This window comes from Leuciscus leuciscus (genome assembly GCF_965113295.1).
Source record: "Leuciscus leuciscus genome assembly, chromosome: 2".
Classification (NCBI taxonomy): Eukaryota; Metazoa; Chordata; class Actinopteri; order Cypriniformes; family Leuciscidae; genus Leuciscus; species Leuciscus leuciscus.
The window spans coordinates 23,255,831-23,282,226 of record NC_138726.1 but is presented as its reverse complement, the minus strand read 5'-3'; the positions used below and the strand labels follow the sequence as shown (position 1 = coordinate 23,282,226).

At 36.9% G+C, this 26,396-nt stretch overlaps 1 protein-coding gene across 4 annotated transcripts; it reads right to left on the bottom strand.

Annotated features, from left to right (window-relative positions):
• On the bottom strand, positions 1–26,018 carry tbc1d19 (TBC1 domain family, member 19). Of its 4 annotated transcripts, none has more exons than XM_082152272.1 (21): positions 25,656–26,008; positions 25,455–25,527; positions 24,547–24,592; positions 21,108–21,183; positions 19,268–19,342; positions 19,106–19,169; positions 17,811–17,857; positions 17,380–17,490; positions 15,960–16,032; positions 15,569–15,607; positions 14,008–14,120; positions 11,329–11,403; positions 8,664–8,726; positions 7,195–7,279; positions 7,037–7,102; positions 6,838–6,870; positions 6,649–6,758; positions 6,463–6,554; positions 5,146–5,261; positions 4,862–4,932; positions 1–1,490 (listed from the first exon to the last, which is right to left on the bottom strand). In XM_082152272.1, the coding sequence occupies exons 1-21, from the start codon at positions 25,752–25,754 to the stop codon at positions 1,416–1,418; spliced, it is 1,602 nt and encodes a 533-aa protein (XP_082008398.1). In that variant the 5' UTR covers positions 25,755–26,008; the 3' UTR covers positions 1–1,415. The 4 variants fall into 4 exon arrangements, with proteins under 4 accessions (XP_082008398.1, XP_082008399.1, XP_082008396.1 ...); XM_082152273.1 differs by having other exon boundaries at positions 7,058–7,102; positions 25,656–26,005; XM_082152270.1 differs by lacking the exon at positions 1–1,490 and adding an exon at positions 1,499–4,711 and having other exon boundaries at positions 4,788–4,932; positions 25,656–26,018.
• Positions 26,019–26,396: the final 378 nt, after the last annotated feature.

The following is a 26,396-nucleotide window of genomic DNA, read 5'->3' as shown; positions in this document are numbered from 1 at the left end:
TGATTGTGTAGAATGTACAGCTTTTATTGAATAAAGAATTTTTTAACATTTTAAAATGTATTTCAGGCATTTCTTAACTTGTGAATCTGCATCCGAAAAATGCTTCAAAATAAATAATATCTACTACTGTCAAGAAGGGATGTTAGATTGTAGAGAAACCAATATGAATATATTTTAGCAATCAAAATATAACTAAACGTGTTTTAATTTATATATAAAAAAAGTTACATTATTGCACATGCAGAGATGTGTAAAGTGTCCCCCGTTTTCAATACAAACAGATGATAAAAACAAAAGAACACAATTCATTTGGTGTGTGACTTCAAAATGACCTGCATTTCCTTTCAAATAAATCAATTAACATTTTTGGTCATGTCAGGGAGTGCAACGAGTTCTGGGTTTATTAATAGTCACACAAAACAACAATTTTGTAAATATGAATGGCAAAACACGCATCTCAATCAGTGTGTCATCCATGGAAATTACACTTATGTTCATAGTTTGATAAATGTTCTCATCCAAATTCACTGGCACTAAGCCAAAGCCCTAAATTAACCGGAGTAGATGGCATATATTATAATTTCAAGACTCCCACTATGCCAAAGATCCTCACAGGGCCTAATCTTTGAAACTTACACCACAACTATATCCTACAAAATGAACCTCAGTAACATGGAAGACCCTATTGAGTTTTTCATTCATGATATTTACCTATGTTGCATGAAGCACAACGTAGATTAACAAAAACGTTAGTTTTGCATACAGTATTCTCTTAGGTTTGCAGTGATAATATGGCAGCAACATATTTATAACATTCATAAATAAGAATATATTAAACATACATATCTAGTCTTGTTTTTTCCTTTTTTTTCCCTCTTGTCACTATTACAGTTCAAACTATGCATTGAAAGCAATGAAACCTAAAATTGGGGGTTGGTAATTTATTATACCCCTGTAATCGAATGCATTTCTGTGGGAAAAGGATAAAAGTAGGACAGATCTTTTGGAATTCAATGGATTGTGAGAGGCAGTTACCAGAATGGAGCAAGATGGTTAGACGGGAGGGATGATAAGTTAGAGGAATTGGTTATGTCTGGAGAAAAGGAAAGTGGCTTTATAGCCATATTACTACTTAAAGGAGCACTTCACCCAAAAGTTAACATTTGTATTTTGGCATCACCCTCATGTCATTCTAGACCTCTATGACTTGAACCAAACGTGTTTGGTTACCAACATTGTTCTAAATATCTTATTTCGAGTTCCGCAGAGGGCAGTCAGTCATACAGGTTTGGAATGACATGAAGGTGAGTAAAAAAATGACAGAAGTTTCATTTTTGGGTGAAATATCCATTTAGACTCAACATGAAATCCAAACGGACTGGAACATCCAGCCACCAACACACACAAATCGCTCCTCAGACAGAAGTGGCGAAGAGGAAGATCTGCAGCAAGGGCATCACCTTCAGGGTTGAGAGGTCAGCAAGAACAGCCTGCAAGAAGAAAATAATTGAAAATGGAAAAACGAAGATTCTTCAATCTTTAGTAAATCACCTTGCATGATTCATTTAAATACTCTTCTCCCATAAATTTTGTCTGAAAGGGAAACTCCAACAAATGCATCTGTAATAAGGTCAGCCGCAAAAATAACCCTGTCCACGCCTTTTCAGCGCTACCGTAATTTTCCACTGGGTATCTTTAAGTAAATCCTGACAGTTTGCGCTGGAGCAAGCTGTTAGTAAATCTGGCCCATAGTCTGTAAAGTGGAGCAGGACAACGTCCCATCAGTCCTTGTTTCGGACTCTCATCCACAGATGCCTTGTTTTGGGCGCGGGAAAAGGCGTTTTTACTGCTTGATAAATATAAGCAGCATGGCACAAAGCTTCATGTGCTCCTTAGTTTCCTAAATTAGGACCCGAAAAAGATCAATATTAAGTCTGCTCTTTAAAACAAAGAAAAAAAGCAATGTAGGAGAATGGTTAGTATGCGCAAACAGCGGGAAACTCTGTATATCCGTGAACTGAGCGCATGTCAAAATGTCTATGTTGATTTGAAAGCTTGTGACATGTAAACACGCACATGGACCGAATTACTTTATTTACCGGCCATGTAAACCCTACGTTCGGATTCATCTGAAACAAAAGTGCCGAAGTAAATAGCTACCGTAAATATTCATGAGAGAAGCATGCATTCAGATGTCACTTAGGACACAGAACGCATAACTGCCAATCCCGTTTCACAAAATGGCGCCTGGTGACCTGCACCGATGTGACTCAAGAGCTTGGAAGGTGTTAAGAGTGAATCCGTCTCAAAGGAGCCGTTTGGGGCGGGGGCCTTCAAGTTCTCAAGCTTCGGTCCTTATGGAATTGGAAGCAAATAAATTTAGAGTCCCCTATCAGGTTAACTTGTCTCCTCTAATGTTTCATGACCAGGCTTGGACTCTAAAAATACAACGTGTTATGATACTTTCTCCAGTAGAGGCCAGGTGGTACATAAGCAAGCAGATACTGTCCAGCAGCATCTTCACAGCGTTTTGGGGCCCGGGCCCGTGCGTCACTGCGGGTTACAGCTAGAATTAACGAAAGCAGGTCAGATGCACTTTTACTACAGCTGTCAATCAAGCAGATGCATGTGACTGCATCTGACAGCGCAGCCCTCTTTAATGGCCATGGATGCTTCAACAAAAGTTGGACGTATACATTTTTTTTTTTTTTATACATTCATTTTTTTTTTTGCATTTTAAAATAGATATTATGTCAAAAATATATAATCTGGTCTACGAATTCATATCATGTGAAGACTTGTGACCAATAGAAGATTGATGCGCCACAGCATGTTGTGTACATTGTATATTTTTACATTTTGAATTTTTGATCATTATTTGTTATATGTTGAATGTATGGGTTTTTTTTCAAGAAGACACTGCAGAGTGTGATGGCATATCACGACTGTTGAAGCATCCATAGAATTTCCGTGACTGGAATTGCAGTCAGGCACTTTCAGAAGGGGCCAATTTTTGGAGGATTTAAAAGCAGAAATGTGAAGTTAATACTTAGATTAATTTTTCGATTAAAACTTGTGTATTATTTAGGGGTGTAACCATATAGTGTAACAATAACTCACAATACAAAAATGCAACAATATGTATCGTGAATAGTGACAATCTGTATTTGTGTATTATTACTGTGTGAGAAAAAATTCTGAGTTTTATTGTAAGTACAACATTAAACTACTAAATATAATGTTGAATATAATGTATAAAAATGCAAAGGTGGGATATTTGTGGGTCCTGATCATGCCAATCATGTTACCAGTCATGTCTTATGTTACCAATAAAAAAGTGGCCTAAATTATTTTAAATATATCTAGTCAGTGACAGAGTGCAAGCATATTCGTCTAAAATAATTCTGTATTTTTTCAGCTTCAGAATCATGATTCATGAATATTTTTATTCTGGTGTCATTGTCCTGAGAATTGGGTTACCAGCACCAAGTCCAAACATATTCATTTACCAATGTGATACCACATTTAGCATTTTAATCAACAGTACATTTTTTGTTAACCTTTTACCATATGTCTTGGAGTATAGCGATATGTATATCATCGTGACATCAGGGTATAGGTACACCCCTAGTTTCATTTGAGCTGTAAATGTGTTGTTACGTTAGCAAAAAAATTTCCATCGTCTATTGTCAATAGTGTAGCGATGTATGAAGCACATCTCACACAGAATTCACTTTCAAAGTTGGTTCATGTGACTAACTTGAACCTGTTGCAAAATCTGCGTGATATTTCACCCTCATGCAAAATTCCCAATTGTGAGGGTTCCTATTGAAACGAGAATTGAGAATTTCAAAGAACAACGGTAAATGTGACTCACACTTTAAAGTGGTTTAGATCATCATTTAACAGTTTTCTAGGGTTTGTGGATTTGTCGCATTTCATGGCAAAAAAGGTATAAAATTGGATATAACTTTACACAGAAAATGTTAGCAAGTGTTTTTTTCATCACTAGAATCATGTTAACACTCATACCCCCGGTTTCACAAACAAGGCTAGTCCCAGACTAAAATTCACGTTTGAGGGGGTTTAACTGAGAGCAACTTGCACTGACATCTTAAAATATGTCAGTGCCATTGTTTTGTCTCAAGATGCTGATGTGCATGTTTTAAAAAGCTACTTGAATGTCCTAATTAAACTAAGGCCTAATCATGGCTTAATCTAAGCCCTGTCTGTGAAACTGGGCTATATTTCTTACATCTTGTTGATATACTATTGAAATGGTGAGTATGTTTACAGATTGGCCCCATTTACTTTGTACACTGTAAGTGCCTCACTGTAAGTTAGATTTTTGCATATATATATATATAAAATAATCAGCATAATGCCACAAATGCTGTAAATTGAGCTTAACTTTTACAGAACCCAAAATATCCCTTCAAGTAATGAAATTTAAACTGTTACACACACAAAGACACAGGACATGCACACACACACACACACACACACACACACACACACATACAGTGTTGATGTTAACGGTCATGCTAAAGTTCCCATCACATTTGACATCACATAGTCTAAACATTTTAAAGCTGGGTGAGGGGTACTTGGTCCACTTTTAAAAGTGTTATCCCAGCAATTTTAAAACATGTGCCTTGGGTGGACTGGGTTACTTGTGTTGGCTGCAAGTGAAGACACTATTTCTGTAGTCCTTAACACTCACACACAAACATACACACAAACATACACACAGACACACACAAACACAAACTCACACACACACACACACACACACACACACACACACACACACACACACACACACACACACACACACACAAACTCGCTTGCAAGTGACAACCTCAGCTGATGCCAGTGATGTCACTTCCATTAGGTTTTCGGCTCGGAAGGCAAAGACTGCAGCGGCCAGGACTGAAAAAAAGGGACGGACAGACAAACAGTCATCTTCCAGGAAAATGTGTGTACGCCATGTAACTGACTGGCCCTTTCTAATTTAAGAGTGCACCAACAAATTAATGTAAATTAAAAACAGTTTAACACATCCTAAGCACTGGGATTAATTAATTATTTATTTATGTTCACAATAGCTGGCAAAATGTCACACATTAGGATATATCAACCCACCTGCCACTATCTCTAAGGATCCGTATCCTAGAATACGGTCCCATAACAACAGGAGCTGGTCAGTGGACAGGTATCCTGAGAAGGCTCGGACTATCCACTTAAAGGCAATACGCAACCTAAGAAAGATACACACACACACACACACACACACGCATAATGAGAAACCAAATCATACACAGTGTAGATCTAAACACTTTTATTACAATTCTGTTCTTTTCTTTCACAGATGTTGACTTGTGTTGGCATAATTCAGCCAATAGATGGAGCTGCACTGTTATAATACAACAGCATTTCACTGAAGTGATTGACAACAGTTCTTCATTTCAGCTCGAGTAACATAAGCTTTGAGCTTGTATGTATAATAAATGAGGACTTAATGAACATTTATACATGTAAATGATAATAAATTAGATTTTAACATTATTAGAAAAAAATGCAGTTTCTAAGATGTTTCAGGTGTTTTTAATGTATTGCTATGCAGTTGCAGAGGGTTTTTAGCCTGTTGTTCTAGGAGGTTCATCCTGTTCCTACAGTTACTCTTTTTTTTATTTATTGTTTTATTTTAGGATGTTGCTCTGCAGGGGTTTTGTGTGGATTTTAGCCCATTGCTATGTGGTCGCTAAGGTGTTTAAGTTCTGGTGGTCCCTAAATAAGGATTTATTATATCTTTAATTATAAATCTATGACATTTGCTTTTGTTTTTACTCATCATCCGGCAGAAAGTTTTGCACAGAACTTTAATAGTTAAGGTTGGAGGTTTAGAACCATTTCCTAGCTCTAAATATAAGAGCTGAATTAAATGTTATTGTATTACCAGTCAAATGATAGTGTATTTTTTAAGGATGTGGACTTAGATAAAAAAAATAAAAAAAACCTGCTTAGGAGAAACATGACTATTGAATAAATGACAAATAACCAATAAACAAGTATAAAGACACATTTTCATATATTTATATGCTGTCAAATCGATTATTTGTGATTAATCACATCAAACAGAAGTTTGTAAATATATAGCATATGCATGTGTGTGTATAAATAAATAAATAAATATATATACACATTTTAGAGACATTACTATTTTTAATGTTGACATTTCTATTATTAGTGTTTTTTCTGTATTTTTTATCAAATAAATGCAAGCTTGATGAGCATAAAGAAACATGTAATTAAATTAAATTAGTAACATTAAAAAACGTTTATGTTTGATGCGATTAATCGCTTTGACAGCACTAATATTGTTATACATTATACAAGATGCACTGTAAAAAAAAATTTTTTTTAATTCTATAAGTTTAGTAATCTGCATTGTGAACTCACGGTTGGGCTCCAATCTCTCGTAGATGGTAGAACAGTTGAGGAAGATGAGTCTGCAGTAACCTCTCAAACTGCAAGCACAGAGACACTATACCCTAACAAACACACATACACATACAGCTGAGCTCAGAGACAACCATCATCCTAAGCAAACAGATCAATCGTGTTACGTCACACACAGATACTTACAGACGGATGTGAGGAGATTGAGTGTAATCTGAAGAAATAGCGAATATACATCTCCCTAAACACACTGTACAGCTTAGATGGCTCATTATATAAGAAACACAGAGGGGCAACTGCAACACAGGATACAGATGTTTGCTTAGAAAACAGATTTTGCAATTTGAGGCTATGTGCTTTATTCTTCATACTCACCGTACATCGAAAAGCCATGAAATGGGATGACACCTAAGGTACAGAGATGTCATATTCTGTTATACTGATTATCGTTATTACATAACTGTTCTATAATGCTGCTAAACTAATAAATCATCTAATAAATGCACTGCCGCCGGTTTCAGAGAATTCAACCAATGAACCTAATACATGCTGGGACATGCTATTATTGAAATACTTGTAGAAGCTGTTTTATCACCATTTGGGGGGTAAACCACAGCACACTGCTCTGAGCCAGACTTGCCTGAGAAAAGAGACAACTTTATAAACTGAATAGAAACTAAGGAAGATATCAATCAGAACTTTGCAGCAAAGATAAACATTCAAAGACATTACTTTGGACGCAAGATTTAGGAGGCGTAGCGCTGTTGTAGTTGAAATGCTCAAGGACTGCAGTGTCTCGAGAAAAACACAGCAAGACCTGCGGAGAAAAACAGTGGACAAATAATTGGCAACACAAACAGATAAGGATTACTATTGCAAAACACACTTTGTATCTTTGGTAAATTGCTTATTTCCTGGTTCAATTACATTTGAAGTGCCACTTTAGGGTTTCAGCCTGCTGAGGCCAAGCATGTTCTTTCTCTTTTGTTACGTTTCTCATAATGGAAATGTAATTTGTTTTAAAAACATCAAACCTTTAAAAATCATCAGACTTTTATCTGCTTTCTAAGATGCAGGTTTCTTAACTTCGTGGTTTGAAAGTGATTTCTGTGTGAACTGGCTTCATACATCACTACACTATTGACAATATACAATTTACCTTTCGTTAGCCTACATTTCCCTAATGTGACAGCACCTTTACAGTTTGAATATCTGCTCTCTCTTGCTAATACACTCCCAATTGCTACTATTGGATTGAATAGTAATTATGAACCCTTTCACCTTATTTTCCCAAAATTCACCTCTCTAACAAAAACATGACCACCCTGTGTCTGAAATTCTTGAACGACCCACAGATTTCACACTAAACCAATATTTACAACCAGCCTGGCTCCTTTATCACCTCACACCTGCAACTCATATTACCGTTCCATAGTGAAGACACAATGTACTCCTGTGAAGCCCAAACACTGGCCATATGTTTTGTTTATTTCAGCAAAAATTAGAAACGAAGCACATTGATGGTTGTCCAGAGGATACCAGCTAATGAAACAAGTGAACAGCAACTTTGAAAATGTCTCTTAAATTGCTGGCTTGGTTACACTTTATTTTAAGATGTCTGTGTTACAGTGCAATTAAGTCCTAAGTAATAGTAATTAACTACATGTACTTAGTACTTATATTCTATATATACTATATACATTATATACTATATAATGATATCTAAAAATGACATCATAAGGCAGGGTATCTCAGCGCGTTTTACTGTTTTATGGGAAAAAAATTACCCGCAAATTAAACATGAGTATGATTGTGTGGTGAAAGTGAATATCAAGCAGTGGAAATGTAATAATGCTCCTATAATAAGAAATGACTCATCAATACCCTATGAATAGAGAGGTCTATTATAGAGAGGTCTATCTGTGAGACTACACAACCCCGTCCTATCTGTATCTATCCAGATTTAGGTATTTGAAGTGAAAGAGCATTGGTTTGCATGAGTAACTTTCTGACAACAGTTTAGTCTACAGCGATATGTGTACAAAGACCTATATCAATGTCATGTCCAAAAGAACTTGGGAAACTGTTTTACTTCTTTGATTATCAGAGCTTGTTTGTGATTCACAGAGAAAAATTCTCATAAGTGATTGAAAGTTTGCATTGTGAGTGTGTTACACTGACAGTGACATGCATTCACCCACCTGATATAAATAGTCCTCAAACACAAAGTAGTAATCGTCATTACTTGCAGTGAGCTTCACATCCTGAGAAGACAAATTAGGCATTTTATTCAGAAACGGGTGCACCAGGTGTGGTAAAATTGGACAGTTTTTAATACACTGCAAACAAAAAACTACAATCCTCTTGACATTATATCTGTTTATCACTTAGGGCCGAGACACACCAAAACGACGGTTGGCCGTCAGGCAGTCATTTAGCATGTCTCAGGCTAGTTTTGCGGTGTGTTTCGCACTACGGCTCTAATCGGACCTCCATTGGCTTTAGTCAGGTCGACTGAGCATGTTGAATTGGCGTCGGGCCGTTGGGAAAATAGATCATTCTGATTGCCTGTTCAGCTTTGAAAACCAGCACACGAGAAGAAAAACAAAAGTTCAAGCAAATGACGATGACAAGAGTGCACACAAAGAAGGCGCTTATAAATGTCTTCTTCATCTTTTTGGAGCATTCCAATACGCGAATATTTTCATAACGATATGGCCGTATGTAGCCTAATTAATATAAGTGAAGCAGTGATGCGCGGGTTGATCCAAAATGAGCAGGTGCCTGCGGTCACCCGCGGTTACGAGTCAATAAAGTTAATAAAGACTTTATTAACATATTCTATGCTTGCATTTTGTCAACTGGGCATCCACGTGGCGAAATAGCCTAAGCCTACTAATACAAGTGGGAAATCCTTATTTACCTTTTGAATGTTGAGCGTTATTAACTTTTGAATAAATGCTGACGTGGGACAAAATGCCCGATTTCCCAACACGTTGAACTGAGCAATGCCATTGTACCATTTTAATAGGCTACTTTTAAACGCATATACAGTAGCTCAGTAATGTCAGTTTGATGTATTTTCTGAGAGGGGGCGGGATTTTTGTTGGGAAAGTCGGGGGAGAGACTGGATTAGACACTTCGATTAGACTGGATAAACACATGCAGCATCTTAATTGTTAAGAAAATGAAACGAAATAAATGAATAAATCAAGCCTTTTTTACATAACACTAGGCTATATCATACAGCATTCAGAAAAAGAACAGTTTGCGCTCCTAAGGGCTTTCACACTTTTCCAAAAGTTTGCCATTCTCTCAGTTGACCTGCTGATGAATTCTTCAAGCAGGGTCGAAACATAAACATCGCATTCATCAATAATATGCATCTAGACAGCTGAAATGGAAAATGATGGGCCGCCTCAAGAACTGCCTTCTCTCGCCGCTGCACCTCTGAGCGCACCATGTCAGGGCCTGAAACATTTCTCTCCTCCACAGGCTGGATTAATGGATATTATAGGCCAGGGAGGCTGATGGGAGGGGGGGCGGCCACACACCCCCCACACCCCTAGTTCCTACGTCTATGGCCCAATGACGCTACGATGAGCATTTACTACTTTTAAAAAATGCGGGTCCGAGTCCGAGATGCGGGCGGGTTAGTTGAAAACGTCGGTTTGGTGTGAGGGTTGTTTACTGTTGTTACCCGCGCATCACTGAAGTGAAGACAAACTGATCAGCATGATTCATATTCAAAGTGGTAAGCGAGCACTGCTTTGTTTACAGTTTGTATATTCGCATTTCTAGTTGCATTCGTAGTAACCCTGAAATGGCACACCTGATTCAATTAATTAAAGGCTTAATGAGTAGTTGACTAATTGATTAATTGACTAATTCTTATAGCCTGGCAAGCCAGACCTACATCAAGATGTTAGGTCTGGCAACTCACCATAGACACGGCTCAGTCCGAGGGGTGGGATAAACGTCTGTCTTTCAAATTCCCTCTGCACGCAATAGGACAGCGCTTCAACCAACCAGAGCGTTCTCCCAACAGCGGAGCTAACGTTAGTTGATAGATTCAACTTTTGAATCTGGCCGGCAAAACTACGAACACATCTTCCTTTTTTAAGAATGACTTAAGTGCCGTTCTTTGCTCTTTTCTCAAAGAAAAACGTAACTCCAAGTCCTCCAGAGTCACGGCCAAAGCCGATTCAAAAGACTGTTCCCAAGCAACAGCTCTTCTTTGTTTTCAAGTAGCAAGGAACCGTCGCAACTCTGTCATTATGTTAAGCCCGCCCCGCCTACTCTATTCACGACGTGATTGGCCTGACCCAATTTAGGTTTTTGCAGCACGAAAGTCTATGGAGAGTTGCTAGACTACCCTGGCTGCAAAATAATTTTTGCTGCCGCTAGGGTGCGTCTAGATTTCTAGGCTATAATTCTTACTCTTCCTACTCTAATAACTACTCATTAATTGAATCAGGTGTGCCATCTCAGGGTTAAAACAGAAACATGACCTGTCAGGGGGTCCCTGCAGGAGAGGTTGAGAACCACTGCACTAGTTCATATTCACTTTTTTGAATGGCAAATACTGTCATCTGCAGTGGTAGACAGTTATTATCTCTCATCTCTATTTACAGTGTGTTCAAAACCAATTTTTTGCCCAGACGCAGCTGACGTGAGTCGACACCACCGCCACTAGTTCTTTGGCTTCGGTGTGGTATGTACTGGCCTTAAAGCATACATGGAAAACTTGATCTTGGAAGAAATTAGTCTTTCAGAACTGTTACTCTATTGGTCATAGGAAATTTCAAGAGAATAAATGCAGCATACAAAACCATTTCTATCAAATAAACTGCATTGTAAATGTACCTTATATATTAGGTTGTCCACAAGCAGGCCATGATGTATGACTCTGGCCTTCAGCTGTTCATAATGTGTTATGACCTGTTTAATGAAATAAAAACAAAAGAACTGACAAAGTGAATTCATCTCAGTCAGCTGAATTAGATTAATTAATACATAATGGACAAAGAAGCACCTATACACAAATCAAACTACCCCCAGTCATTACAGCTAAATTAATTATAATAACCAATTAACTAATTAAATTGCTATTGTAAGCAGCATATTAATAGGATTGCTTTCAATCACTCAATCATGTTATGCTCTCAGTGGGACCTCCAGCTGAAAATGTCTGGCTCAAAAATTAAATGTCACAATAAACTGGAGCAAATAATACATATAATGGCAGTAAAAAAAGACATCAGGCATCAAAGTATCAAGGAATGATCCCATGCAATATATACCAAGGTATACGATAGTGTTTGGTGATAATTTTATGTATTATCTAACGAAATTCTTGACCTTGGCTGTTGGTCTGTAGCCTGGTAATACCAAACTCTGCTACTTCGCTTTGCTTCGTAGACAGAGTCTGGCATGGCATAATTGAAAAGTGTTTTCTTTCTCGCGGGGGGGGGGGGGGGGGGGGCTTGTCTGAAGTTTAAAATCATTGGTTACCCGTAAGCCAATCACATAACGTTTGGTTATGACGTGTGTTATGCGCTGGCTCAGCCGCATCTAACTTCCACTGTAAACGCATGTATGATGCGAAAACAAAACCATCGAGCGAAATACCGGAGTGAACATGGCTGTGAACGACTTTTGCAGATTATGTGAAGTAAATCTACGCATCCACGGTACAATCAGCGTCTACGTCACGGCTCTCAGCCCGCCCTCTGTTCGTTGATTGGCCGGCTGTTTTCAGGCCGGAGGAAAACTGATAGACAGGTCGCTATCTCAGTCAGGCTAGTTGGTCTGTGCACAGCTATGTGATGTTTGCGTTTGTGAAACACTATTAGCGCCGCAGTCCACTCAGTCTTGCTCAGAAAAAGCACAGAAGTTTTGAGAAATCAATATGAACAAAAACACGACATGAAATAGAAACACAATATCCATGTACTTTCTTCACTTTTTTTGCATAAAAAAAAAGCTTGATGCTGGTTGCAGATACAGTATTCACTGCCATTATATAGATGAGCGCGAGCGGGATATTTTTTTTCAATTCCCTGTGGTTCATAAAAGAAAGAAGGGCATTCTACATTAGTACAACACCAGGGTGGGTAAATGATGACTTAATTTTCATTTTAGGGTGAACTATCCCTTTAAGACAGCCTCTCTAGCTTTCTTAAAGCCCATTCCCCTCCTGAAACCCAGAGGGACAGGAGAATTTTTCCCATTTTGCTGTGTGGATAGGCATGACAGCTGTTCACTGTCATCCAGACAGCGGCTTTTATCAGCAGTTACATAATTGTTCCACCTGAAACATTTTAAACTCTTGTGATTTCCCCTCTTCCCCTCTGTCATTCCACCGGCTCCTGTCCTGCCCACATCTACAGCACTAGCTCAAAAGAGTGAGGGATTACTCTACTTGTTTAAATTGTGTCGCCCCACGCCGGGTGTTTGTCTTCGCATTAACACATAGAGAAAGAACATTCTCCAGATGCCGTTTCACTGCTTTAATGGAGGGCCAAGGACTAATCAGCCAGCTGAGAGACACTGTTTCACATCTGAAAATGGCAGCTATTAGATGCCCAGGGTGAAAGAATCACAGGGGGTACCTGATCTGTCAAATCTGCCCCACAAGAAGCTCAAAGCTAATTTTATTATTGAGAAGGATGATGTATTTAAAACTGCTTGGTCTGGACCACAGTACAATTTTAGGGCTTTTTTAACATTTTGAAAGACATTATGCTGTTATAAGTGTGCCCAGGAACAAGGAAATTATACGTCCTTAATAGAGGCTGGCAAACCACCTAATCAAGCAGACTCGAATATGGTTTACAAGTATACACCAGAGAAAATCGCTTCCACACCAACCAAACGTACTACATTCTGATGTCAAACTGACTTGAATTCGTTCCAAAAGCTTTACTGTGAAAGCATGTTCACCTCTTCTTTTTAACTTATGTTAACCTTAAAAAAAAATAAAAAGTGCAATGATTTTACTACCTTTTACCTTTCTAACTGTAATTTGCACCGCATATAGAACGTTTCAGTCAAGAATGCTTCTGATAAGTACAAATAAATACCAATTAAATGTCAGTTCTGGCACATGTTCAAAACAACTGCCATAAATGTCAGTTGAGATGTACACAAACAGTTTAATTTGTTTAAATATACATAAATATTTATGGTAGGTTTACATATGGTTGAGGACCTGTGACTGAATTTGTGAGTATAAAAAGGGAGAGAGAAATATTTATACACTACCGTTCAAAAGTTTGGGGTCTGTAAGATTTAAGATTTTTGTTTGTTTTTGAGCCTTTTATGTTTACCTAGGCTGCATTTATTCGATTAAAATACAGTAAATACTGTAATATTGTGAAATATTATTCCAATGTAAAATAGCTGCTTTCTATACAAATATTGTATCATTCTAATTTGCTGCTCAAGAAACATGTCTTATTATTATCAATGTTGAAAACACTTTCCCCTTTCTAAAATGACCTTGATGGGCAAAAAAAATGCATTCTGAAATTAAGTCAGTACCTCAGGATCATCAGTAGTATTTAGGATGAGAGTCCATAGCTGGGCCCTGAGACCCGTGGGACAGCCCTGCCTGCTGTACTGCTGCGCCGCTGCACTGTCTTGCTCATTTACCACTACAGAAACGCAGAAAAACAGGAGAAGAAGCCGCATTTGTTTTAGTAAACACATCTTGAGAGGCTCTTGTCGTATCCAAAGCTAATCCATATACTTTGGCCTTTCAGAGAGAGACACTCTGTGGATGCATCCAAAACCTAAAGCAGCTGCCTTGCTGCCTAGTCTGTCAATGACTAAAGCAGTGTTTTGTATATGAAGGAACATCTTAAGAAAATTCATAACATCAGGTCTAATGATCCAGAACAAATTAAAGTGAGCTTTAGAGAAAACCAAGAAATTATTAAGAAAGTTACACTACCGTTGTTTGGGGGGGACCAAACATTTTGGGGAGGGTTTTAATAATAATAATATTATTATAAACTTTATTTTATATAGCGCCTTTAAAAGTAGCATCTCAAAGCACTTTACATAAAAATATGAAATAAAAAAATACACATAACAGTGCAGGCAGTAAAAAACTAACCAGACAATAAAAATAAAAAGCCAATATAATAACAAACAAAGTTATCACATGAATCACATAAAGTTTTAAGGGACGATTTAAAAACACTAAGGGATTCTGCATTCCTAATCTCAGAGTGCAGGGAATTCCACAATTTAGGAGCCAAAGAAGAAAAAGCCCGATCACCCATAGTTTTTAGCCGTGTTGTTTGGACAGTTAAATGTCCAATGTTTTGTTTTGTTTTTTAAAGAAAGATTTTTATGATTTTGAAGTGTCTAATGTTCAACAAGACTGCCTTTATTTGATCAAAAATACAGTAAAACAGTAATATTGTGCAATATTATTACAACTTAAAATGAAAATGAATATATTTCAATATATTTTGGAAATTAATTTTTTTGAAAATGTTGGCAAAGCTGTATTTTCAGCATCATCACTCAAATCTTCAGTGTCACATGATCCTTCAGAAAACATTCTAATGTGCTGATTTGGTGCTCAAGAAACATTTCTTATTATTAGCAATCTTGAAAGCAGTTGTGCTGCTTAATATTTTTGTGGAAACATGATGCATTTCTTCAGGAATTTATTGATGAACAAAAAAGTTCAAAAGAACAATATTTTGAAATAGAAATCTTTGGTAACATTATTTATGTATTTACTGCCATTTTGATTAATTGAATGCATTCTCGCTGAATATACAGTAAGTATTAATGTTTTTTTGTTTTGTTTTTTAAGGTAGTGTAAATGTTTTTTCTCACAATAAATGGGATCATAATTTCATAAAACTTAAAGTACACCATTTTATTCTTCTGATTGCATAGCATCATGGGATCTCACAGGCAGTGGAAGATACATCTAAGCTGCCTTCAAATTCTGATCAGACTATTATTTGAGGGGAAATGGAATGGCAAATATTAAACAAATATTCCCCACAAGACAAGAGTGATAAAGCGGTTTTAAACAAGCATTCGTGTCATGATAACGGCAAAAATTGTTTATTTTTACCTTTTTTTCCAATGACAATGTGCTCACTCTCAAACAAATCTGTGTTGAAACAGCAGAGAGATAGTGAAAGATAGAAAAGAAGTGATAGTGCAAACAGACCATACAACACAGATATTTACAAATGAGTAGTGAGCCTCTTTGGTAGCCTTAAATACAATATAGTAAATACAGAATTTAGAGAGTCGGAACATATTACACATATGTATATCATACAGTAGGTGAAGCTTCTGTTGACTTGTGACAAGTTAGTAGGAAAAAACAAGAGAAACATCAACTACAACTATTTGGACCAGTGCGAAAGGACTTTGGGACCTGGCGGGAGTGGAGCTCAGCCCACGTAATATTCCATTATTCCATAATCATGTTATGAATGGAATGAGTAAATAAATACCTGGGGGAACATGAGTGTGATCATCTATACCAAGCTGCCCATAAGTAAGACCCAGTTCTGGATACGTTTCCCTCTGCAACACAGACAAATAATGGGCAACAATTATCAAAATATTTGATCCCTACAAAAGGACAAAGTTAATAAGATAATTCATCTATTCAAATTCTTGCAAAGGAATTTGGCCAAATTTGTTTCACATAAATCACTTCTTCTAATGCATGCCATCTGGGTGTGATGATACACTTATCTCACAAGACGAAACGATACACGATATTTGGTTCCCGAGAACGAGATGAAATGATGTATAAACACCATTTTTAAGAAATCTTCAATGATGAAATAGATGACTGGGAAATTTTGTATTTTATTCGACTGAAAGTCTCAAAATGCAAAACAATGCAGGTGCATTTTGAAGTTTTAACTAATCTAATGCTGTCGGTAATTATTATTTTGGTAATCGAGTAATTGGCTTGTTATTTTGACGATTAATCTGATCATTTTTGTGGTCATAAAAATAGACCTAAGTGAACAACAGCCTTTAAAATAACTTAAAATAAATATAATAACAATAAGGCAATGGTAATTGGTTCAAAAGCAAGTAATCATATGGTTTTATTGAACAACACTGTTAAAATACATTATGTAATAATATATACATAATATAAACAATCAACTTATGTACATTATTATAACAAATGACTGCAGAGGAAGCCAAAGGCCTGGTGATTGTTGTTACACGTTACAGCATCAAATCCTTGTTTAATTTGGCCAAACAACATTTAGTTAAAATGTCCACTTAATCTTTAAACATATTAAATATATTTATGATAGAAATGCTACACCCACTGTAATTTCTTGAACAAGAACAAGAACAAACTCAGTGAGATTTTAAACTTTTATTTTGAAATCGCGATGAACAACAATTTGCATATTTAGAAACATATTGATGTATTTTCCTGTGTTGGCCTAGCTTTATAAATCATGGTGAAATGGCGCATGTTGCGTTGCAAAATGAACGTTATAAGAGAGCTAAACTCATAGCATATGCAGAGATGGTGTTTGAGACGCGCTCAACGTATGTAAATGATAACAACGCAATTAAACAAAACTTTATATGTGTTCTCAAATGCACGTTATTGGAAACCCCCCCAAAAAACAGCAAGGTTTTGCCACAAACTCAACTCCGTCATGCTGATTTCGCGAGACAGAAAATATCGTCACGTTTTAATATCGCGAGATCTCGTCCACAGTGAACACCAAGATAGTTTTCCACAATCATTTCAATTTCTCTAGAACTCTTGACTTGATTACTATAATTTGTTTATAGAAATGGTTTCAGATGATTATCAGCAGTTGCAATGCAAATTGTTTGTCTTGACATGAAAATAGAAGGAAGTAAAATAAAAAGAGGGTGACTCACCATTTGAGGAATGTCACGGACATTGAGGGAAACCTGGATTAAACCCCAGTTGCTTCTTACTGTTAGATCTTCACTGCGATCATTATTCAGATTTCTTAAACCAATCAGCACCTACAAGACATACATTTCATATTACCTAAATAAGAATACTTATAGTAAAAAGTACTAGACACGACAAATGCTAAAACCTTTGATAACATTTTCTACAAACCCCTTCTTATCCCAATTCAATATGCCAAATATAAATAAACCATTCATCAAGTGGTTCTGTGGTGCTATCAAAACAACCTCTCAGTCAATTCTCACTCAGAGTAATTTAACCGAACATTTCCTGAGGGAATCCAATCAGCTGCTTCATATCCATCCCAATCTTTCTCATTTGGACCGGATGTTTGAAAATAAACTGATAAGATTATGTAAACGAGACCCACCTCAAGGAAGTCTTTGGGTGCGTAGACAGGCCTGAATTTGCTTAGGTCTGCAATTAAATAAAGAATACAGAGATCTGAGTGCTTCCAAACTTGTATGTAATGGCCTAGAAATTAGTGTAATTGAAAACAAGAGCGCAACAGAATATGGTTGACAAATAACACGGGCAACATACTAGGATGCTAATCGGGACCCGTTTTGTTTACATTATACTTAAAAGTCCAATGAAATGACTTGGTAAGATAAAACAATATCTACACTTAAGTGAGAGGAAGAAAAAGAAAGGAGAGGGAGACGCAAGTCAATTCTGGCAAAATATTTACATTTTGATATTTAAAAAGCTATTTAGAGAATAAAGACTTGATGCCAAACATGATGCAAATGATGAGATTCAGGATGATGAAATTCTCTGATGTCTATGATTTTCATAATACACAAACACAACATTTCGGAATAATTAATTTTGGAATAAAATTATTGTTTTAAATTGTGTATTTTTGAAAGAAGTCTCTTAAAGGGCTTAGCATAAATATTAATATCCATTATTATCAATTATTTTTGGTGCTCAATTATTAATAAATGTATTATTAAACTTATTATTATAAGTGTTAATGTCATAATTATCATGGTAGCAAGGAGACACATGACAGATTCATGTATAAAGATACTTCAATAAACAAATTGCTTTATATTTTTTGTGAAACTGCGAATTTTTTTTATTAAATGCAGCCTTGGCGAGCATAAGAGACTTCATTCAAAAACATTAAAACATCTTACTTACTCCAAACTTTTGACTGGTAGTGTGCTGAGAGTGAGTAAATGATGACCAAATGTTCATTTTGGGAGAAAGTTATATCTTTAACATGAACAAAAGCTGCTGGCCTGGCAGTATTACGCTCTGTTTCAAATTCATGGAAAAATTGTAAGACAGACAGAATAAGAGAAACCAAGAAAAGAAAAAAAAGAGTGTGAAAGAAAGTGCAAAAGAACGCAAGCAGGAAGAAGAACGCAAGAAAGAAAGCTTTAGTAATTGGGATGTGTTCCAGGGATCTGGACATGCTCTGGTTTCACAGGCAGGGCTGTTTATGCCAGTGTCCTCCAGAAGGCGGTAAATGTTATCATACACACTGCAAACTGATAGCATTGTTATGGAGCTGTTATACTGCTCAGGGCTTCTGTGTGTGAGCCAAACCTCTGTGTGTAAACATTCTGCAATAGAGTGCATGCATTAACACGCACACACACCGAGATGTAACCTCGAACACATGTCAGGAGGGGTTGTGAATGTCTGCATTACCTGGTTCATCAGTTCCCATCTCGTTCCATTTATTTGTCAGCTCTTTCTGCTCTGAGACGGGACGCTATAAAACGAGAAAAAGAGAGAGAAAAAAAACATATAACTGATTAAATGAATATGTAATAGATTCTGTGTTGTACATACGCTGGTTTAGATCTTTACCTTTCGTGCCAGTGGGATTCCTAACTCAGAGCACATACTGTTCAAACTCTTCAGGATCCTCTTCTCCCAGCTCACCTACAACACACACACACACACACACACACAATGCAAAGGGTTCAAAACAAAAGTATTTATTTAGTAAAACAAACAATCAAATAGTAGAGTGTCCATGGTAACTAATGACTAGAGGGAACACAGGAAACAGGAAACTGAAAGTCCAATATGAAAACGAAACCAAAACACAGGCAAAATGTGAGAGTAACCACCTAGATCATATGTGAAAAGACCATTTACAGCCAAAACAGGCAATTTCCTAATGAAATACATGTTTTAAAGCTTTCTAACAGTTATTGAGGTCAAAGTCTTTTTCAAGGAAAGTCGGTTCACTCGGCGGCCATATTTGCAACGCCTCCGGGCAGCTATTTTGGTCATCCAAGTTCTATCTATTTGAATGCGGGAATCCTGAAATCTCAAAAACTGCTTGCCAAACTCACAACTAAATAACCCATTTCAAATCAGCAACAAAATCTGACACGAACTGTCCCGTAAATGTTGTTTCTTATGCTCAAATAGAGTTTAAAAAAAAAGCTTAGTTTTCAGGCTCAACCAGCCAATGCGCATGTGCAGTCCTAATCGCGAGTCTCAGGTTTCTATGGGAACCCGAGCTTCTAACGGCAGCTGCAGTGACACAATGACTTTACCAATCAGCGATTGGCGCCTTTTACTTTACAAAGGCGGGTCTATTCCGCCATTTTGCGCGTTGCAGTTTCTCCCATTCATAAGTAATAGTGAACCATCTTTCTATATCTATAGTCTTTGTCGAGGTTGAGCAAAAAACCTAGGACTAAATCGTGAAAGTAGGTTTGTGAAATAATCTCCAATATTTAACGAACGATTCGATTGACAGCAGTGGTCCTAGAGGCAAAGTTGCTCAGAATGAGGAGTTATACCATATGGAACGAATGTCGTGGGCATGTGCGAAAAATCATGTGATATACAATATTTTACGCACGTTAAAAACGCGGAGGCACCCCCCAGTGGCCGATATCTTTTGAATTTCTCACAGGCCTCTAGGGCCGTGAGTTAAACCGGCCTTAGCGAGTTTTCCTCGTCTGACAGCCGCTCAAACTTCATTGGCTGACGATACGTGTCCAAGGTGCCGCGATTGTCTACGACACCATATGCCAGTTTTCAAGCCAATTGGACTGACTGTTGCGTAGCTATAGCCATTTTCGCAGCACTTTTTTTTTTTTTTTTTTTTTACAGAGTCACCATCAAGCGTCCTTTTTCATTGGACCGAGCCCATACATAGGTGTACCAAGTTTGGTGAAAGCATATCATTCCATTCAAGAGGGATAGACGTTTTCTTAAAAGTGGCCACACCCACCTTCACAAGTTTTGTCGTCCCTTTGCGGACTTGAATTAAAATTTTGACCTTTTTTTTTCATATTTATTCAAAATCAGACTACAGAGAATCTTTTTGCATTGGTTTGGTTCCGATTCGTAAAAAAATAAAATACCCGGGGTGACAATCAAATCCAAAACGTGCGTCCAACGATATAAGACACTTGAATCTGCGACAAATGGCTTAGGAGTTATGAGCCATCACGTACTTTTGATCGCTGTAGCACCACCATCAGGCCGATTGGGGCGAGCCTTGATGATGTTGTAGACTGGGTGGGTATTACCATCCCTCGAAGTTTCAAGTCTCAAGTCTCTGCGACTTATGGTATGGTCTGCCCGATCACTTTTAGAGGAGAATGCAGATCCTTGGAAATTCTAACCATTTCTAACAACCCCTTTCTTGAACCCCTATAGAAATAAGAGAAAGAATGTGTACCTGGGCTTTGCGCATATATTCCAGGGGCTCTTTGGCGTGTTCAGGAGGTGCTCTGGGGTGCCCAGGTGGGGGCAGACTTCACCACACATAAACATAAGACACAGAAGCATGGACAAACCATCAGTTACATTAGTTTAACCTCGATGGAAACCCACAGTCAAAATTAGACCTTATTTATGCAATTTCTGTATTAAAAAAATAAGTAAATTTTCATTCTAAGAAATGTTTTAGAGTGCAACAGTGCCCGCACACTTTTTCAGTTGCCTTGGTTTCGGAAGCATTTCTCCCATTATTTTTTTTCCATAGGCACTTAAAATTGTTGGTGGGCCTGTCCCATTACCCACACTTGCGGTCTTGGCACACTAGAGAGTGTGTGCATGTGACAGTTAATAAGTGAGCAGGTCTGAAAAATGCCAAAGCGCAGTACACTTAAAGAGAATCCATTCATTAGTTCAGGAACTTGCGTGCATCGAATTTGAGACATGTCTAGGAAAACTTTTCAGTGTAATTTAAATTAGACATTGCATATAACTTGTTAAATGGTAAATTAAAATGTTTCCATATATTGTAATCATTATGATCACAACATATTGGCATTACTTCTTGGACGCAGTCACCTCTACAAAATGTGTAAATAAAGCTCTTGCATTTTTACAACACTGTTGTAAGTGTGTCCCATAGTGGTGAAGTGCAAAGGCTACAAGTATGGGTAGTATTACAGGTCCTCTGTTTAAGGGTTATAAACTCTAGATTGTCAATAGATTAAACATTTTCATCGCGATTAATGGCACCCCTTTTCACTTATCGTGAAATTAAGCATACACCATCTTGTTTAACATGTTTATTGTGTCATCATTTGCAATATCCAGCAGAGAAAACCATTACTTCTCGATTCTCACAAAACTGTATTTTCTGCAAGCTAAATTTAGGTCTTTCCAAAAAAGGATATTTGGGAGACTCCAAAAGGACACTATAACAAAATGATTTAAGGAGTCCATATACTGTAAGTCACATGTTTATGCACACCAAAGCATGTTTGGTTAAAATTATCAATTTAGATTGATTCCCCTATGATAGAAAATGAATGAGATTTTCCTTCCGGAACCCAACTGTTGCACTCTATTGTACCCACATATTGGCTCCTCCCACTCTGAAACCTCTGACATACACCAGACTTTCACATTAATGTCTACACAAAAAGACATTTAGCAGACACCTGCTTCATATTCCATTATCAAACTTTATGAAGCCAGGCCTACACTTCTTTGTTTCAGTCCCTTCAATATTTTCTCAGCCCCATTAGCTTGAAACAGTCATTTTAGAATAAACACATCACCAAAAACGTGCATCTACAAAACATCTGACAATGCTGTCCTTTCAAACAAGGAGCCATATGTTTAAAGGTATACTTTTTTTTTTTTTTCATCTCTAACGATGTCCAGCTCGAACAGTTTTATGGGCTACACTCTGTAAAAGCAATTTATATTGTACGTCAGACTCTCCATTAAGTCCTGTCCTGTATTTGTACCTGGATCCTTTTAAGCTTAATGAAGCAATTCTGTCTCTTGTTATTTTTACATTTTGCCAGAAAGAGTATCTGTCATAAAACTGTATAAACACTAAAATTGGAGGAAGACAAATTCTAGACATTTCCAATGTATGTGTATATGAGTGTGTGAGAGAAGAGAGAGAGAGTATATTGTCTTAAATCTCATGTCATCATTTTTATTGCTGATGATCTCAGTGTGGTAATGCAAGAATAAAATGGTTTAGAAGAAACTGGCTAGTGTTTTTAATGATATGCATTAGAAAAAAAATTACAACCCGAATTCCGGAAAAGTTGGGACGTTTTTTAAATTTGAATAAAATTAAAACTAAAAGACTTTCAAATCACATTAGCCAACATTTTATTCACAGTAAAACATTGATAACATAAATGTTTAAACTGAGAAATGTTCAAATTTTATGCACAAAATTAGCTCATTTCAAATTTGATTCCTGCAGCAGGTCTCAAAATAGTTGGGACGGGGGCATGTTTACCATGGTGTAGCATCTCCTCTTCTTTTCAAAACAGTTTGAAGACGTCTTGGCATTGAGGTTATGAGTTGCTGGAGTTTTGGTGTTGGAATTTGGTCCCATTCTTGCCTTATATAGGTTTCCAGCTGCTGAAGAGTTTGTGGTCATCTTTGATGTATTTTTTGTTTAATGATGTGCCAAATGTTCTCTATAGGTGAAAGATCTGGACTGCAGGCACCCGGACTCTTCTACGACGAAGCCATGCTGTTGTAATAGCTGCAGTATGTGGTTTTGCATTGTCCTGCTGAAATACACAAGGCCTTCCCTGAAACAGACGTCGTCTGGAGGGGAGCATATGTTGCTCTAAAACCTTTATATACCTTTCAGCATTAATAGAGCCTTCCAAAACATGCAAGCTGCCCATACCGTATGCACTTATGCACCCCCATACCATCAGAGATGCTGGCTTTTGAACTGAACGCTGATAACACGCTGGAAGTTCTCCCTCTTCTTTAGCCGGAGGACACGGCGTCCGTAATTTCCAACAAGAATGTCAAATTTGGACTCGTCTGACCACAGAACACTATTCCACTTTGAAATAATCCATTTTAAATTAGCCTTGCCCCACAGGACACGACGGCACTTCTGGACCATGTTCACATATGGCTTCCTTTTTGCATGATATGATAGAGCTTCAGTTGGCATCTGCAGATGGCACGGCGGATTGTGTTTACCGACAGTGGTTTCTGGAAGTATTCCAGGGCCCATTTAGTAATGTCATTGACACAATCATGCCGATGAGTGATGCAGTGTCGTCTGAGGGTCCGAAGACCACGGCATCCAATGTGCGGTCTCCGGCCTTGCCCTTTACGCACAGAGATTTCTCTGAATCTTTTGATGATGTTATGCACTGTGGATGATGAGATTTGCAAAGCCTTTGCAATTTGATGTTGAGGAACATTGTTTTTAAAAAAAATATTCCACAATCTTTTTACACAGTCTTTCACAGATTGGAGAGCCTCTGCCCATCTTTACTTCTGAGAGACTCTGCCTCTCTAAGATATCCCTTTTATAGCTAATCATGTTACAGACCTGATATCAATGAACTTAATTAGTCGCTAAATGTTCTCCCAGCTGAATCTTTTAAAAATGTCTTGCTTTTCAGCCATTTGTTGCCCCCGTGCCAACTTTTTCTGAGACCTGTAGCAGGCATCAAATTTGAAATGAGCTAATTTAGTGGATAAAAGTGTAAAATTTCTCTGTTTAAACATATGCTGTGTTATCTATGTTCTATTGTGAATAAAATATTGGCTCATGTGATTTGAAATTATTTTAGTTTTCATTTTATTCAAATTTAAAAAATGTCCCAACTTATCCGGAATTCGGGTTGTATATCATGAATATAAAATGGTATATCACTTACATGTGTAATTCCCTGTAAACTGCATTTTGTAATTTCCTCTCCCAACCTACAAGAATAAAAGGGTCAGTGACAGTACAACAGAGAACACATTCATCTCTTGAATTTACATACCGTAAATATATATATAAGAAAAAAAGAAATAAAGAATTTTATAAAATATACAAATAAATTATACTTTATTAAAATAAATGTTAATAAAGAAAAAAAAGTATTCCTTGAGTAGTATTTAGGCTACATACCGTGTGTATATATATATATATATATATATACAACAAGACTGACTGAAAAAGATAAAGAAGGGTTTTGAGACAGAAGGGGCCTACTATATATATATATATATATATATATATATATATATATATATATATATATATAGTCTTATCTTTATTTTATTTTTTTATACATTTATATATAAAATAAAAAATAACAGTAAAATAAAAAAAATATTTAGCAAAGTAAAAAATGTAATTAAGATAAGATAAGATAAGATGATAAGGGAAAAAAGGTAGTTTCTCAATCAATATGAGCTCATGATTATGTGTAATAGTATTCATTCTAATATGCTGATTTGGTGCTCAAGAAACATTTCTTATCAATGTTGAAAACATTTGTTCTGCCTAATATATTTGTAAAAACCTTTTTTTTTTTTTTATTACGATTCCCTAAGACCAGCATTTATTAGAAATAGAAATATGTTGTAGGCTATAATGTAAATGTCTTTACTGTCACTTTTGATCAATTTAATTAAGCTTTGCTGTATATATCGTTCAAAAGTTTAGGTTCAGTAATATATATATATATATATTACTGAACCTAAACTTTTGAACGATACGGTATTAAATGAACTTTTATTTAAATAAATAAAAATTAATTCACTTTAAATTTCATACGACGGTCATGTAAGTTACCTGATTCTTTTAACAATCTTCTCACATCATCTTTCAGTGTTTCTAGTTTAATTTCGGGTTTGTGCATACATTCCTAGAGAGAGAAAGAAAAAAAAACATCTCTGCAATGAAATACAACAGCAAACGAAAGCTGGCAGTCAAGAACGCAGTGACCGTATATCGTGTTGCACACTCTGCAGTCAGTTAGCTGAAGCTACTCACTTTAGCCTGTTTCTCCAGCTGGGAGTGTAAATGAGTCCCTTTGAGCCGTTGAACTATCTGCGTTATAGAGACAGACAGCTCTGTGCTTTCGTCCATCATTACCACACTTTTAATGTGATGTCGATGTGATTTTTTCCCCCCAACAGATTTTCATCTGTTAGCGCTGCAGCATCACAGAAGCACCGTATCCAGGCAAATGACAACAAACCTTTCAGGAAACATGTCCTCGACGGAAGGTTCCGACACTACAGGCCTTTATTAAAGGGATAGCGAAAATGAAAATTCTGTCATCACCCTCAAGTTGTTCAAAACCTGTATTAGTTTCTTTGTTCTGTTGAATAGAAAATAAATAATTTAAAGAATGTTGGTATAACCAGACAGTTGATGGTAGCCAATTTTTTTTTCTTCTTCTTCTATGGAAGTCAGTGGGTGTAACTGTTCGGTTACCAACATTCTTTAAGGTGATGATACACAGGGCAACTTTTTGAGCAATGTTGCTTTGCAATCTTGCCTAACGATTTTTGCTTGGGCACTTTCCCATTGCTTGGGCAATACATTTCTATCTGGATAATTTAGATCAGTCGTGGGCCCTGTGTCTCATCTGGTTGCCCGTTGACGGCAACATTGCCCAGCAACATTGCTCAAAAAGTTGCCCTGTGTATCATCACCTTTAGAATAACTTATTTTGTGTTCAACAGAAAAAAGAAACGTATAGGTGTGAAACAACTTGAGGGTGAGTAA